The sequence below is a fragment of the Eleutherodactylus coqui genome, chromosome 5, assembly GCF_035609145.1.
Source record: "Eleutherodactylus coqui strain aEleCoq1 chromosome 5, aEleCoq1.hap1, whole genome shotgun sequence".
Classification (NCBI taxonomy): domain Eukaryota; kingdom Metazoa; phylum Chordata; class Amphibia; order Anura; family Eleutherodactylidae; genus Eleutherodactylus; species Eleutherodactylus coqui.
Genome location: NC_089841.1, coordinates 62,003,115 through 62,020,769, shown reverse-complemented (window position 1 = coordinate 62,020,769; position 17,655 = coordinate 62,003,115). Strand labels below are relative to the sequence as shown.

At 39.2% G+C, this 17,655-nt stretch overlaps 1 protein-coding gene across 1 annotated transcript in view; it reads right to left on the bottom strand.

Annotated features, from left to right (window-relative positions):
• SYT4 (synaptotagmin 4) overlaps nt 1-16,544 on the bottom strand; it is a 30,541-nt gene extending 13,997 nt beyond the window's left edge. The window contains exons 1-3 of the mRNA XM_066602622.1: nt 16,393-16,544; nt 9,995-10,806; nt 8,032-8,152 (exon numbers count right to left, since the gene is read on the bottom strand). Of these exons, the coding sequence (XP_066458719.1) occupies nt 8,032-8,152; nt 9,995-10,806; nt 16,393-16,429 (970 nt within the window). The 5' untranslated portion in view covers nt 16,430-16,544. The remainder of the gene's footprint in view (nt 1-8,031; nt 8,153-9,994; nt 10,807-16,392) is intronic.
• Nucleotides 16,545-17,655: the final 1,111 nt, after the last annotated feature.

Below are 17,655 nucleotides of genomic sequence, written 5' to 3'. Positions count from 1 at the left end.
GATATAATACAGTTAATCCGTATCACTCTTCAAAGTTCGTCCACCAAACAAACGATCCTTTAGATCCTCAATGCACGTCACTCGAGGGGGTCTGAGCCATAGACACGTATGTAAAATCCACCATAAGCAAAGGAAGTGACATTATATTTGTATTCCTCCATAATTCGCGACGTTTCAACCCTCTCGGGGTCTTTGTCACGCACTAGTGCTTGACAAAGACCCTGAGAGGGTTGAAACGTCGCGAATTATGGAGGAATAATATTTCTAATAGAATTTATATGCCCGATATGATGTCACTTCCTTTGCTTATGGTGGATCCTACCTAGCTACTATTGATGATCTACCCTGAGAATAAGCCATCGATAGTTTACAACTGGACAACCCCTTTAAGGCCTTCTGCCGGAATTGGATAAATACTGTTTCTGCAATTTTGAGAAAATTAAACTTGTACAATTACAATCTAGATGATGTTGAAAATGTATTCTGCTGTTGTAAAAACAATGACTTAGGGTATGTTTCTCACACATATACACTTCTGCTTGCGTAGAGGGCATCAATACTAGACCACTGGTGCCATTAACTCAATTTTCAACTGAAACTGCAGTTATCCATTTCTGGCACCAAGCCCTCCTGTGCCAGTTGGTTTTTAATCTGATGGCAAGAATGCAGTGGTTAACTTGCAATATCAGCACTGCTACATCTATCTAAAGCAGAGAGTATGCTTACTAATCTGTTTTTTTATTCTGCCATAACATATTATTTACTATGCTTTCCAAATGCCATAAAGCCAGAGGCAAAACAATGCTGGATGCAGAGCCTGCACTTATCCCCTATCTCCGGGGACCAATCTAAGACAACAGTAATGCTAGAAGTAAGCAGAACTAGACTGAGCTCTCTTACTAATGAATCCTCAACTATATAGGGCATACAGATCCTATAAAACATGACATCATCATAAATGGCAGCCTGTGATGTCATTAAGAGGAGATAGGACTAAGTATAGCTTAAAAATCGCGCAAGATCCCTTCATTATGAATATCATTTCCTTTTACACAGTCATAGTCAGGCAATCAAGCATAAGCCGCCAATGTGTATTCCCACTAAATCCCATTAAGGCTTATTTCCCGCGAGCGTATATCGGACGTTATTTTCACGGTCAGCCGATATACGCTACCATCTGTGGCGTTAAAGCTCCTGAATGGGCGCACAAATCTAACGTTTGTGCGCCCACTCACACAGCATGGGCCCCACATATACGCCAAGGCTACCATGTCATCGCCCCTTTCCACTCACTCCCCCTCGCAGGCTCACCTTTGCTCCACCCCCACCTCGCCCCCTACCTTTGCAAAGAGCGAGCGAGGAGAAGAGCAGAGGGAGGGAGTTTAGTAGTTACACTGTTAAACTCCATGGACTCCCATAGGAGCCCATGCAGCGGCCGATGTATTCCAGCCCAAAAGATACTTCCAGGTCTATCTTTTGGGCCCGACGTAAAAACGTCCGGCGCCATATTGGCCGGTTGGGTGCTTGTACGTCACGAGAATACGACCATTTAATATGATGCATTGGAATCCAATGCATCAGATCACAGCATATATCGGCCAGCCGTGAATACAATCGTGGGAAGGAAGCCTAAGGGTGCGTTCCCACATTGTGGAAATGCTGCAGAGAAACCACAGTGGAAATATTTACTATTAAAGTGAATGGGATTAAAGCAAATCCTGTTTATGTGTAGAGGAAAAGAAATGCTGCAGATTTTCTGCTGTAACTGTACTGTAAGGCTGGGTTCACACGGGGCGGAAACCCCTTGGAATCTCATGGATTGTCCGCAGCAGGACCGCACAGAAATTCTGCGAGATTTCCGCAGCTGAAGTCCTGCTTATTCCTTTGCGGCCATCTCTCCCCATAGAGAGGAGGGAGCCCGCAGTGCAAATGGCGATACCATTGACATGCCACAGCTTTCAATTCCATGTCGCATGTCAGTTTCAGCGTGGCTTGGCCACAACAGACTCTCCGCAGCGTAGGGACGAGATTTGCAAATCTCATCCACTGCGCTGCTTAGTCTCGGGCTTAAGATTGTAGGCAGAATTCTGCGGCAATTCCACCCCATGTGAGCCCAGCCTGCGGGCTTATTCACATGCCAGTATTTTTCATCAGTATTTTGTAAGCCAAAACCAGAAGTGGAATGTACACACAGAGAAAGTCTAATGGAAAGATTTGCATTTCTTCCGTATTTTCTGGTTGCGGTTTACAAAATATTAATGAAAAATACAGTATAACCTGAGAATGTACTGCAGAAATTCTACAACAAATCTGCAGCATTTCCGCAAAGAGGTCTCTGGTTTAAACAGTCACTATTTTTTAGAAGGCTCCCCAGACAATACGTCAATCTCAATAGGTTTTTCTGCTGGGATCCCTAGCAATCACTGTGATCTGTGAGAGAGACTGGAAATAAGTGTTCCATTCCCCTACAGCTCCCCCACAGGGGAAAATGAGGCATTGCACAGTGCCCATCCGAATCAATGGTTTGTCTGGGAAATGCAGGGCAGGACAGATCCTTCAGCAAGAGATATTGTTCATGACCGCTCAAGCTTGTCATTGGCAGAGCAGTTGCCAGTATGCAACTCACACTACTTACGGCTAGTAGCTACAGGAGGTGCAGAGGTAACAATCACACCCCAACCCTGATGCTTGAAGGTGGGGTGGGGGGTTTCAAATCTTGCATTGAGGTCGCGGGAGCTTCAAGTTATTTCACCTAGCAAAGACCTTATGCAGGTTTTTCAGTCCCAAAAGTCTATGACGCAGCATAACAGATGCTCTGATCCAAAATGTCTCTCCTCCCACCCACTTAGGCAGCCACAAAGGTCAGTGTATTGAGCTGGATGATGTCAGCGGCTGATGTGAAGTGGCTGACTCACGCAGGAATAATCACTGTCTACCTCTGCAGTTGGGACACATAAAATGAGAGTAATTGGATACGGAGGTGTTCTACTCCCGGGATTATTTGCAATACAAAGAGTCTCCTATGAACACGTTTAATAAGACACAATTTAACCCCTTCCTGCTGCAGCTCTTTTTCTTTTTGTCATTTTCATTCTTTGCATCCCACTTTCAAAAAAATCAATGGTACCATTTAAAGTACCCTATAACGTATTGGAAAATGTTTTAAAACATTCTAAATAGGGCAAAATGGAAAAAAAACCCACACAATTCCGCCAATTTTTTAGGGGAGTTACGGCATTTACGTTGCAGTAGAAATGATATGTTATCTTTATTCTTTGGGTAAGAATAATTCCGTCGATACCAAATTTTTTGCCGATAGGGTTGTATGAGGACTTTTTTTTTGTGAGATGACCTGTAGTTTTATTGATACCCTTTTGGGGTACATACGATTTTTTGATTGCTTTTTATTCACATTTTTTACTGGAAATGGGGAGACTAAAAAAAAGTGCAATTCTGACATTGCATATATATTTTTCTGACAGCGTTTACCATGCAGGATTAATAATGTGATATTTTAATAATTTGGTCTTTAATTTTTTCTTTTTAATGTGATGACTTGTACAAAGGGATATTTTTTTAAACATAGTATATTTTATTATAATTTTTTTTATAATAATTAAAAATGTTTATTTTACTTGTTTTTACTTATTTCTTTAATCCCTGCAGGGGACTTGAATGTGCGATCAATTGATTGCTCATACAGTATAATGCAATGTTCTGTCCGTCAATCTATCAAGATGTACCACAGGTGATCATTTATGGCATCCCTGGGGGCCTTCAGAAGGCACAAAGCTGCCATGAGACCCAGATGGCTCCCCACAATCTTTTAACGGGATGGCCGTTCTGGCTCCCTGAATGCCGATTGGGGGGATTTAAATGCTGTTGGTGGAATTGACAACTGCCTTTAAAGGGTTAACATTGTTAACTTAACAACCACAATTGCTGTTATCGCCCATCATGGGAGTTAGAGGTGGGTCTAAGCTGCAAAGATGGTCATCTTTGTGTTTGTAGCAGGCTCAGCTCCCACGCCCACTCAACACACAAGCAACTGAATTGCGCTATACCTGCACAATACACATTTGGAAGGGGTTTATATAACTATGCTCGTACCCAGAGAGGGTAACCTGAAGATTCGGGGCCTTAATGCAAAATCTGTAACAGGGCTCCTGAACTATAATACTTTATTCATATTACTAGGCTCCCTGTATTGAGAAGCCTTATGGGCCCCTTAAGGCTCCTGGGTGCGGGTGCAACCGCATCCCCTGCATCCCCTATAGTTATGCCCCTGCTCGTACCCGCTCCATAAGTCTGCCTCAAAGCGTACATGCATTAGGATTCAGAACATGTTATACACATATGTAGCAGAGCTGAATATGCTCTGCCCATGCACTGTCATTGGTATAGTATTACAGATCAACCCTATTTAATACCAGACATTAAGAAAACTAGGACGGTTTACCTTCTGTGCTACGGTTAGCTATAAAGCGTAATATCACTAACAAGTACACTCTGTTCTGCATTGTAGGGTAAGAAATGCTTCTATAGCTCCATTAATTATGTGGAGGGATCCAGAGTATCTTTTAACTCGCTCTTTGGTAATGTAGGAAAGCATTAGATTACATCTCCCTGTAATTCATCATATAGTAAATGCACAAAATCCATTATGAGAACCACAGCGTGCAATCGCTTCGAGCACATTGTATTTGCTAAACAAAGTCCATGGGCGTAATGCTTCCCCTTGTGCAGAGCAGCATAAGCATGTAGGGAATCTTATGTAGGCTGTGCAATGCTCCCTGGGAAAAAGCCGTGCAAATGAGCAATGGAATAATCATGCACAGCGCAACCTACTGGAATGGTACCTACTAGAGATGAGCGAACGTACTCGGTAAGGGCGATTTCGCAATCGAGCACCGCGATTTTCGAGTACTTCACTACTCGGATGAAAAGTACTCGGGTGCGCTGTGGGGCGGGGGGTTGCAGAGGGGAGTGGGGGGTAGCAGCGGGGAACAGGGGGGAGCCCTCTCTCTCTCCCTCTCCCCCCCCACTCCCCGCTGCAACCCCCCGCTCACCCACAGCGCACCCGAGTACTTTTCACCCGAGTAGTGAAGTACTCGAAAATCGCGGTGCTCGATTGCGAAATAGCCCTTACCGAGTACGTTCGCTCATCTCTAGTACCTACCCCTATAGTCGAAATCCGATAATTGAATAGCCATTCCAATAGGTGGTGCTATAAAGGATTTTTCCCAGGGAGCATCACATGGCCTAGAAGACTCCCTCTACCCTTGTGGTAGTCTCACCTAGGAGAAACAGTACATCTCTGGACAAACATTGACGAACTCTCACTTAGCACTAGAACCCTACTGGGCACTGATGAAGGTCAAGAACTATAAAACAGCAGTACATGGATATACTGGTTTGACTTACATCCCTAATCATGTTGCAGGGACTGTTAAAAGGTCAGATATTGACTCATAGGGTAGCTATCATTCCAATAGGTGGGGCTGTGATGGATTATTCCATCAGTCATTTGCATGGCCAAACAAACAAATAAATGAATATTTTCCTCCAGAAGCCACCCTCTCTAGGTAGGTATCAGTCAATAAAACACGAAAAGGGATCTACATTGCCACTTAGTGGCCGACTAAGGTAAATTCCAGATACCAGATACAGCATGTACATGAACAAATAAATGATAATAATCCTCATCACCTATGCATGATATTATATAGTATAAGCATCAACCATTGCCAAAAGATGTAAGTACTGTATATACGAGTTCCATCCACATAATCCCCACAGTGGGAAACCCACTGATTGCAAGAACATGTAGTCCCGAAGGTCCCTACATGAATGGAACAGAGGTTGTGCATGCATATCACTGCTCCATTCATTTCAATGGGAGTATTGGACATTGCCAAGCCTTTCTACTCAGCAGTTTCCGACGCTCCCATTGATATCAATGCAGCGGTGATGAACACATGCAACCTGAGCTATATTCATGCGCGGACCTTTGGACCCCCATTCTCAAGATCAGTGGTAAAGTTATCCTCTGGGGATAGGGGATAACTTTATAACTTGGCACAACCCCTTTAATCCCCAGAGCCTATTTATGATTATTTGCAGAATGGGAATCTCTACACATTATTAAGATCATTTAAAGGTCCACACAAGAAATGTAATTAATGGTCCACACAAGAAACTTTAGAATACGATGAGACACAAAAAAAATATTTAGCACTCAAATATCATCAGACCCCAGAGCAAAACTCATAATGGACCCCAATAATAGATTTTTCAATTATTTATGCAATTTATTACATACAGAGGTGAACATTTCCTACTTCTTTACAAACAGTCATGCAGGTCAAAGATACAGCTGCCTATACCCACCACTAGGGGGAGCTCATTTCATATGGATTTATATAGTTAGTATTCTGCTCAACATTGATTGTAAAAGTCTATATGCAGTGAGCTCCTCCTAGTGGCAGCTGTAGGCAAACACCATGATGGTTTTCATTGAATCAAGCAAAGCAGTTCGGGGTCAGCTCCCTCCTATAGCATGGTCTACTTCTTTGGTAGCTATGCTACTAAATAGATGGAACCAAACACCTATAGTTTGTCTCAATCCCAAGCCATAATATTAAAAGTCTTCCATAGTTTTACTGCTGTACTCGTATTTGCAATGAGCAGAGAGTTTACTCTGCATTTGCAATGAGCAGAGAGTTTACTCTCTACAGTGGACTCCAAGTGTGATTTTAAGGATCTCAGGGGCCATTACGTGTGTACAATTGTCTATAATCAGTACACCTAACAAGTGAGAGTTAGTAGTAGTTGATAACTTTTAATGGTTAACCAAAAGAATGGTGGCAAATAGTAACTTTTGAAATTATTAGGTCTTTCCATCAGGAATAGTTTAAAGGAGTTACACAGCAAAATCAATGTATTCCCTATCCACAGGATAAGGATAATTTGCTCATCATTGGGGGTACAACCACTGGGATCCACACCAATACTGAAAGTGAGGGATCTGGTTCATCCAGGAATAAGTTCAAGGGCTAGGCTACAGTATCTCACTGATATTACATCTGTGACTGCCACTCCATTCAGTCTCAGATGCAAGATTGGTGTGGCTCCCAGTGGTCCTATCTGGTGGATTGAAGAGCACTTGGTTTTGTGGGTCAAATCCTTTAACACTAAATCTGACGCATCAGATATTTAAACATCAAAGGACACTGGGGGAGTGTAGAAAATATGAAAGTAAGGTAAAGCAGAACCATAAATATAAAGAGAGGAGCAAAGAGAGGTACCAACAAATAACTGGAGCAGGTCATAGTACAGGTGCTATGAAGAGCAAGTGAATGTGGCTCATCCACCACCTGGAATTTCATCACTGCATCATGTCTAAGCAATCATACAAATGCTGCAAGTAGTGTAAGATTCCCCTAAAAATGAAAGAGATACATGCAAAATCTCTATCTCTATCTCATATCTTTCTATCTATCTCATATCTATCTATCTATCTCATATCTATCTATCTATCTATCTATCTATCTCATATCTATCTATCTATCTATCTATCTCATATCTTTCTATCTATCTATCTATCTATCTATATCTATCTATCTATCTATATCTATCTATCTATCTATCTATCTATCTATCTATCTATCTATCTATCTATCTATCTCATATCTTTCTATCTATCTATCTATATCTATCTATCTATCTATCTATCTCATATCTATCTATCTATCTATCTATCTCATATCATCTATCTATCTCATATCTATCTATCCATTTCATATCTATCTATCTATCTCATATCTATCTATCTCATATCCATCCATCTATCTATCTATCTATCTCATATCTATCTGTCTATCTCATATCTATCTATCTATCTATCTATCTATCTATCTCATATCTATCTATCTATCTATCTATCTATCTATCTATCTCATATTTACCTATCTATCTAATAACAATAATAACAAATGGTACAGTAGTTATAATAATCTCCTCGTATTGTACCTGATAGTCCTGATATGTCTGCTTTTGGCAGGTGACGCGCCTTCAGCACCACAACTGTTAAGGTGTTTGTAGTTGACTGGTAACACAGAGAGATCAGCAATTCCCCGCGTCCTGCTGACTTCTACAAATCAATACAAGACATCCATTTACACAGGCGCAGACACATACTAATGAGCAAGTAATTCACAAATGAACCACTTAGTGATATAGCAACAAACATACAGCTGTTCCACTAACTCTATACGCTCCTGCTCACTCATTGTAAGTGAATATACATAAAAATGTACATAGTTATGTAACAGTAGATCAATATGAAAAGGAAGGTGAGCAGCCACTTTCCTGTAGGCTTCTGGAAATGATAGTGGGTTGTCAGCCACTTTCCGTAGGCTTTGGGAAATCAACGAGGGTGTTGCAGTCCCTGCCCTACAAGTTTCTGGAAATGACGTAGAGTTGGCAGACACTTGCCCACAAGTTGCTGGAAATTATTGAGGGTAACCAACCACTTCCCTAAAAGTTTCTGGAAATAGTTGACAGTTGGCAAATGTTTCCCAACAGGTTTTTATCCAGAACAGGAGGATTTGGTGCTTCTCTGCCATTCCATGCCCTTTAAAATAACTCCATCTACTTGTTTGCTAATAATGTAGTTTTGATTTGGAGGAAGGAACTGCATATGTTAGCACTGCTCTGTATCTAAATAGATGGTGAAAGCTGAGCTGGGGCCCCCTCTCATCAAGGATACCCATAGCAGTCGCATGGTCTGCCTCAATGATACATATGCCATTGGTGGGCAGTCACTTTCCCGCAGGTTTCTGAAAGCGGTTGAGGGTGGGCAGCCAACTCCCTGCAGGTTTCTGGCAGTGATAGAGGATTGTCAGCTACTTCCCTGTAGATATAGAAATGACTGAGGATGGGCAGCCACTTCCTGCAGGTTTTTCAATATGATTGATGTTGGGCAGCCACTTCCCTGTAGATTTCTATAGTGGAAGGAGCTACCTTCTGCTTAGGAGAGAGCAATACACTTAACAAATATTACTCCTTCCTGGGAAAATATGTTTCTATGAAGATCTCTATACTTCTCCCCTATATACAAAACAAATACTGTAAAACATAGCAAGTGACCTTCATATAGGTTATTGTTGACCAATAACGTCAAATTAACAGATGGGGTAACCAAACTGCCACATACACTTCAATGTATTACTTCATTAATGATAGCAGCCATGTTGTCTCCTTGATGAACATGAACTGGACCCAAACAATTAATATCTACTAATTCGTTTTATTTGGCTCCTTCTCAAGCTCCCTCCACTAAAAAGTCTAAAGAGTGGCCAGATGTGTCCTTTCTTATGTTTTCTCTTGGTTCAACATATCCTGGGATGTGTGGTGTGAAATAACCAGTTTTTTGGGTTTTTTTTAAAACTTGATTTTGTGATACTCTATCAGGAGATCTCTATCCTGTATGTGTCTGTTTTGGCCTCTCAGTGCTCGTGATACAATGAAGCCAGTCAAGGGTTTTGGTAACATGTTTCAATATTGTATTGAATTGGTTTAATGAGATACTGGAGTCCTTAAGCAAATTTGACTTACAGTAAGGGTGGACACAACAATATGAGCATCTCAAGACCAGTGAAAGAAACAAATTAATCTCCTAGACATGATACCTTTTAATGGCTAACAAAAATAAATAATGTTACTACTTAAGTTTCTTCATCATGCTTCAGAAGCCTGATGAAGAGACTCAAATAGTCTTGAAAGCTTCCTATAACAATTTTTTTTTTGATAGCCATTAAAAGGTATTATATCTACAAGATAACTTTGTTTCTCTTACTAAGAGAAATCCAATTTTGTTCTACTGGCTAACAGGGTACCAATTTTTTTTTGTTTCACCTCAAGCCAAAAATTAAACAATAAGGCAACCAATAAACTGGGTAAGAACAGTGAATTTAATAATTTAGTGCCTTACCCTGACATTCCTCTTGTTGATCTCCCTGTTCATCAACACTCTTCCATCAGACAGCTCAATCCCAGAGAGAGGGAAGTAGACCTCTCCGATGACGTCGTCTCTTGAGAACCTGTCAAAGCTCAAGACAATGAAGTGGAGGACCAGATCTTGCACTTGGCTGTAAGGGATTCCATAAAAGGTAAAGGTCTCATCAAAGGCTGGGTCAAGGGTCTTCCGGAGAACTCTTGTCTTTACCTTGTGCTTTTTCTCTGGCAGGATGGTCATCTTTATGTAAGGATCAGAAGTCATTGACTGTTCATCCATCGCTGGAAGAGACCTGGCTTCCTTGATGTTTACCACAAAAGCCTTCTTCTCAAAGTTGTACTCTATGGAGAAGAAGAGTGTTCCCAGCTTGTCTTGTTTCTCAGCAGATGAGAGCGATGAGGTTGAGTTTATACTCTCAGGAGATATTGAATTCTTGTCTTTTTCTTGTAATGGAGCTTGTGAAAAATCCTCCAGATCCGGGGAACTCCTGACTTTATTTGCTTTAGGAAAATTGCCATTCAAGTCTCTTTTCTCCAGGTCAAGATGAAGTGATGTTTTTGATATGTGAGACTTGGGTGATAATTCTGTTTTCTCGTCCGCCCCAAATTTCTTTTTGCTGTTTAGACTTTCAGGGTAGATGTCGACACCTTTCAACACATGGACAAATTTATAGGGAGGAGTTTTGTTGGATTTGGTGGATTTGCGTTGGCAACAGATCCAGGAAAAAAGGGAAACTGTAAACACGAGGCCAAACGCACCTATGAGTCCAACCATTGTGGGTATTTCGGCTGTAAGAGTAAACAGATGGAAGGCAGCAATTAACATAAAATGACTAAAAAGAGAGCAAACTGTAACATTATTTCATCCTCTCTATGGATGGATATATGTATTTCATTTCAATACAGGTAAACTTAATGATACACACCACCTGCTGGTGACTTGTGGTATTACAATGCATAATATTTTGCTGTGCAGATATAGTAGAGGTGAATTGTTCATGGGACTGATTCTTTTATGATACTATGATAAACCAAGTGATGTGTTGTGCCAAAAGACAAACTTAGCTTCACTACCTCTGCATCTAATGTATTATACAATGATTTAAATGTAAATTAAACATCTAATATGTGTTCATTTTGTACATTTAACATTAAGACAAGCTGTTTCTAACAATCTAATACAGTATTTCACTATATTCAAGAAATGACATAATAAAAAGAAGTGTCAACTAAAGACCTAAATGATCACATCCAATATATGTAGATGATTATAAACACCTACGATATATAAAAACACTCCAGTTATCCCATCTTTATGAAACAATGTATAATATTAGTTGTATCACAATGTAGGTCATGTTGTATGCAGTCATACAAGCAAATAGAAGAAACAGATAAACATGTAGCAGAGCTGAATTCAATAATGCAGCAGAGCAGCATTTGTAAAATGTCAGGATGATTTATAGTTTTTACAGGTCTATGGTTATTAAATGGCATGAAGGGAACAAAGAATGGCCACATTAGCTGGACAGAAACTGTGTTAACATACTCCTAAAGATATAGCAGAGCTGAATATATGCCAATCTAATAATTTCTGATATTTAGCATACCCTGTAGTAATGAGATGTTTTATGGGTTTAACAGATATAGTCATATGGCAAAGGCTAAAATTGATTTTTTTTTGGAGTATTTATCTATCTGTCTGGGCTGTAAATCTGTGATATGGGTGGAAGAGGGGTGTGGCATGTAACAACAATGATGGTTTTGTGTTGCATAATGTATTCTTTCATTCTGTTAACTATGGACAGTGAAAAGGAGCAGTGTGGAGTCTGCCATCTGGCACCACCCTAAGTGAATCCATAGCGTTATATTGATACTAATAGGGTTATGGCAGACGGAACAGCTGTAAAGAGTTAAATAACAAATTCAGCCTTGCTACATAAGACATATCTTTCTATCAATCTTTCAATATCTATTAATTTGTATCTTTCTATCAGTATCATTCTACTTCTGTATCTATTTATCTCTCTCAATCACATCTATATCTATCTATCTATCTATCTATCTATCTATCTATCTATCTATCTATCTATCTATCTATCTATCTATCTATCTATCTATCTCATATCTATCTATCCCATATCTATCTATCCCATATCTATCTATCTATCTATCTATCTATCTATCTATCTATCTCATATCTATCTATCTATCTATCTATCTCATATCTATCTATCTATCTATTTCATATCTATCTATCTCTCCTAATCACATCTCTCTCTTTCTCTCTTATCTATCTATCTATCTATCTATCTATCTATCTATCTATCTATCTATCTTATATCTATCTCATATCTATCTATCTTATATCTATCTATCTTATATCTATCTCATATCTATCTATCTTATATCTATCTCCTATCTATCTATCTATCTCATATCTATCTATCTTATAGCTATCTATCTATCTATCCTGAGAGCTTTCCCTCTCTTGTTATTCAGAGCTACTGGATAGAGTCAGTCTGGTGCCGCACAGCCCACTCCTTGGACAGAACACAGCTCAGCCTTATCTTGTGCAGAAAAAAAGAGAACTGGAACACTCTGAGGGAGGGGAGATGTGAAAGATACTTCAGATCTGCTGTATACAGTCCATGTTGCATGGTTATATAGTGTGATATATAAAGGGTCATGTTGCTGGTAATTAACGTGTCTAGTTGGTGTTAAGAACGGATGTGTCTTTGTAAATGCCCTTGATATATACATAAAGCAGTGAGGTGCAGAATGACTGCTGAGTATTCGCATACAGGGTCACAGGGCAGCAATGGTGCTGACTGTAAGATCCTTCATTTACACCTGCATGAGCCCAGCACTCAGCTCTGCAACATGAAAGGGAGGGGTCAGTGCAAGGCACTGCATGTGCTGCTCCAACTTTAACCCCTTTGTGGATATAACCTCACTACTTCTTAGCATTGGGGGTTCTGCATAACTTAACACATTAATTTCAAAGTCCTAAAAATACATTAATCATCATAAAAACACTGGCAATGAGAGAATAAATACCGGGCAAACTTATATTTTCCATTCTAGCAGCTAATAGAGAGACTATCTAAAAATCTATCTATGTAGGAACTGTGAAAATAAACGGGCTGCCTATTCTTCCTTTATAGGTGGAGTAGTATTTAGTGTGATTTTTCTTTTATATATATATATGTCAAGCTGGTAATATCTATCTATTTATTTATCTATCTAGCCCCGTATTTTTTACCGAGCTGTTTTATTCCTTTTTATTGGACTAATCTTCTGGCGTTAAGTCATGTTATGTGGGTTGAGGTTCCTCCATTAATAATGTCTTACTCTCAGATCTATCTATCTATCTATCTATCTATCTATCTATCTATCTATCTATCTATCTCATATCTATCTATCTATCTATCTATCTATCTATCTATCTATCTATCTATCTATCTATCTATCTATCTATCTAATATCTGATGTAAATAGAAGGCTATCGTTATAGCCACAGACATCTGTCAATGCTGCAAGAAAGTCTTCATAGATAAATCAAAGGTTTAGATTCCCCTTAACTAAGGAAGAAGCCTACCACATTGCTTATAGGGGCTGTCCAAGGTTGGAAAAACTTGGCTGCTTTCTTCCAAACACAGCACCAACATTGTCCATAATATTGTGCATGTTATTGAAGCTCAACTCCTTGAAATGAATGGGAGTTGAGCTGCAATACCAGACACAACCGATGGACAAGGGGGGTGCTGTATTTGGAAGAAAACAGACACGTTTTTCTAACCCTGGAAGCCTCTTTAACGACGTAATATGGCATTTCCCTTTGCTCATCATTGAAGTGGGTGATGTTCTTTATCATTAAATACTAAAGCAAAGTAGGAGACGTATTACTTTATTACAGTGGAGTTGCCTTTAGTGCTGCTTCTCTAAAAAGAAAAGGCGTAGCTATAAAAGTCTGTAGCAGCTAATGTGTTCTATGTCAGGAGAAATAAGACAACTATCCTGCAAAGCCAAGAAAAACAAAGTCAGTGCAGCAATAAAGATGTCTTCATGTGTGTGTGGGTGCTCCTGTATATTTATATAGTAGACAAGAAAATTATGTGATGCTGCTTACACAACTCAAGAAAATAAAAAAAATGATGCAGAGTTCGCTAATTACAGGCAGTACAAACATAAAGGTGATTATATATATATATATATATATATATATATATATATATATATATATATATATATTTATTTATTTATTTATTTTAGGCAGGTGTGTAAAACTGCTGCAAAATAAGATATTTTTAAAAATAGAAGATATCTAATTGGCTCTAAATTATTCTACAACAGGGCAGCGACCCAAAACATATAGCCAATGTCAATAAGAACTATCTTCAGCATAAAGAAGAACAAGGAGTCCTGGAAGTGATTTTATGACCCCCACAGAGCCCTAATATAAACATCATTGACTCTGTCTGGGATTACATGAAGAGTCAGAGGGATTTGAGCAGAAGATCTGTGCTTATTTATCCAAGATGTCTGGAACAACCCCTCTGCCGAGTTCCTTCAAAAACTGTGTGCAAGTGTACCTAGAAGAATTGAAGGCAAAGAGTGGTCACACCAAATATTGATGTGATTTAAATTTCTCCTCTATTTGCATCTTTTTTTTGAAAAAAAAAAACTATCAACACTTTTATTGTTCAAAGCATCCTTACTTTGCTGCATTTTTTCCCACACATGTCCAAAATGTTTGCACAGTTTATATATATATATATATATATATATATATATATATATATATATATATATATATATATATATCATTCATATGTGCAGCAGTATTTAGTGCAACTCCTTCTTTCAATGGTCAATTGAACAAGCCACCCATACTGCACAGCTTCCTGAGGACCACCCTCACGCTAGTGCCATCTAAAGTACTGCAAATGCTCCACCAGATGACTCCATCTGTGGTCTCACTGTAGTTCTGTTGTTACGGTACTTTGATAAGAAGACAATATACTCTTTCTGCTGAAGAATATGAAGTTGTTTTTTTTTCTTCAGCTACACATTGAGAAGTAGTACTAGTAGTACTGTAGAAGAACTGGAGCACCATAGCAAAAACTTAAATGGTGTCTGGCTTTGCCACCCAGAACAGAAGGGTCTGGTGTTTGCTTCCATGTGTTTTAAAATGATCCTTGCATTAATTTTCTATCTCCTTGTCTGCTAACAATGCAAGAGGAAGATCTTACATATGTTCTTCTCATCCAGTAACAAGATGGATGGTGCAATCAGAGCTGGGTCCCCCTGTTTCCAAGGACCACATAGCAGTTTCCTGCATATTACGTACATCCTTGACTTGAGAAACCTAATACAACTTGACTAATTCTACCATCAGCCTTCTCCTCTCATCCATAATGTGCTTGACTCAATGATCACACCCTATAATTCCCTGCCACACCTACATCACCAACTCACAATCACCCCCACACTCTATTTTCAGCCAAGGCTAACCACATGCCATCAATGTCCCCACACTATAGATAGTATATAGCAATACATATATCCCAAGCAACTTTATGACAGTCATTTCAGCAGTTGTCATGGTCTCCATAGACTTGTATATGTTCCATAGAGTACATTCAGCGCAGCTATTTTTAGTTAATCAGTACTACATGACGTCATTGAGGCAGATGCATTAACACTTTACATTTCCATGCAATGAATCATGAGTCACTGGCTAAAAATGAGGCAGGATGAATCTTGTCCTACTGCAATGGAGTCCAGTGACTTCTCTGACTCCATACATAGAAGAAAAGGCAAATATATTTTTGCAATGTCATTGACTACATCCCAAAACTTGTATGATTGATCATAAATAAGCCATAAGCTACATATCTCAAGGTGCATTCTGCAAACTTGCAAGCCAAGTAAGAATGCCAGTCATCTGCTAGCCCCACACCCCTCTGGCTTCTTAAGCAATGGCGTATATAGCAATTAGAGCATGAAATGAAGAACATTCATCCTGAGACTTCATAATACAGATGTAGCAATCATTAACATGTCTGGTGCATTGTGATAACTTGATTTGCAACATTGTAGTATATTACAGCTAAGTTACCATAACACATTAAATGTCAAGTTAACATTTGCTAGATTTGTAAGTAACAAGGAGTATAAATAAACAGTTATTTATCTATACAAAGGTCTACAGTAAAGAAAAGACATGCAATTCCACCCACTCACTTGACTCTGTCTCCTATAGGGATGTAAATAGTTATTCCTGGTGTTACTTAATATCAAACTAACACTTTTTTAATTAGGGGACCTTCCCCTTTCCCCTAACTTTATAAAATAGGAGAGCTTGCTTACCATAAGCCTCCCCACTGCTGCCAATGACTGGAGCCATTTTTCTAGCTCCGCTGTCCAAGGTGCTGAAATCTGTTCTGTAGCTTTTCTGCTGTGAGCAGCCTGAGAAAATGGCAGAGAGAGAGAGAGAGAAAATGTGTCTGTATCCAGAGGATGAGATGTGAGGAGGGGCTGGCTGGCTTTCCTGGGCTGACTGCAGCTCACCTTCTGCTCTGCTCCAGCTGCAGACAAGGCTGCTGGCCAAATTGACGCACTGCTGACGCTACAAGGATGGAAGCAGCACTATCCTCCCCCTTCTCTCTAGAGAGCTTACAGGATGCTTATCAATTATTCTAACTGCTTGAGATTAGCTCACACTTCATTGGATATAAGCAGCAGGGAGAGGAATAGTTAAAAAGCATGCTTGTCTGTTTCAGATATAAGGAGAATTTGCAAGTACAGTACATGCAATATTAGATATAGTACTGTAAATATATGCATATAAAGGACCCAAGTACATAGAATATAACACTTCGACAAATGTCTAAAACAATCATAGGGTTATTAGATAGATAGATAGATAGATAGATAGATAGATAGATAGAAAGGATGGGCAGAGATAGATAGATAGAAAGAAATGATGGGTAGAGATAGATAGATAGATAGATAGATAGATAGATAGAAAGGATGGGGATAGATAGATAGATAGATAGATAGATAGATAGATAGATAGATAGAAAGGATGGGGATAGATAGATAGATAGATAGATAGAAAGGATGGGGATAGATAGATAGATAGAAAGGATGGGGATAGATAGATAGATAGATAGATAGATAGATAGATAGATAGATAGATAGATAGATAGAAAGGATGGGGATAGATAGATAGATAGATATAATGGGTAGAGATAGATAGATAGATAGATAGATAGATAGATAGATGGAAAGGATGGGTTAGATAGATAGATAGATAGATAGATATGAGATAGATAGATAGATAGAAAGATAGAAAGGATGGGCAGAGATAGATAGATATGAGATAGATAGATACCAATTGAAATTCATGGGTGCCCATTCATTTCAGTGGAATGTATTGTAATGTGTCATCGAAAAGAGTTCTTGATTAATGAGCCTCCGCTTATTAACAAATATATCCCACATTCTGTATAGTCATCATACAAGCAAGTTTTCTAGGACTTTTCCAGAAAGGGTTAAAGATGAAGTTTTAATTATTCTGATGGCCATATTTAGTACAGCTTCACGCTTTGCTAAAAATGGACAACATTT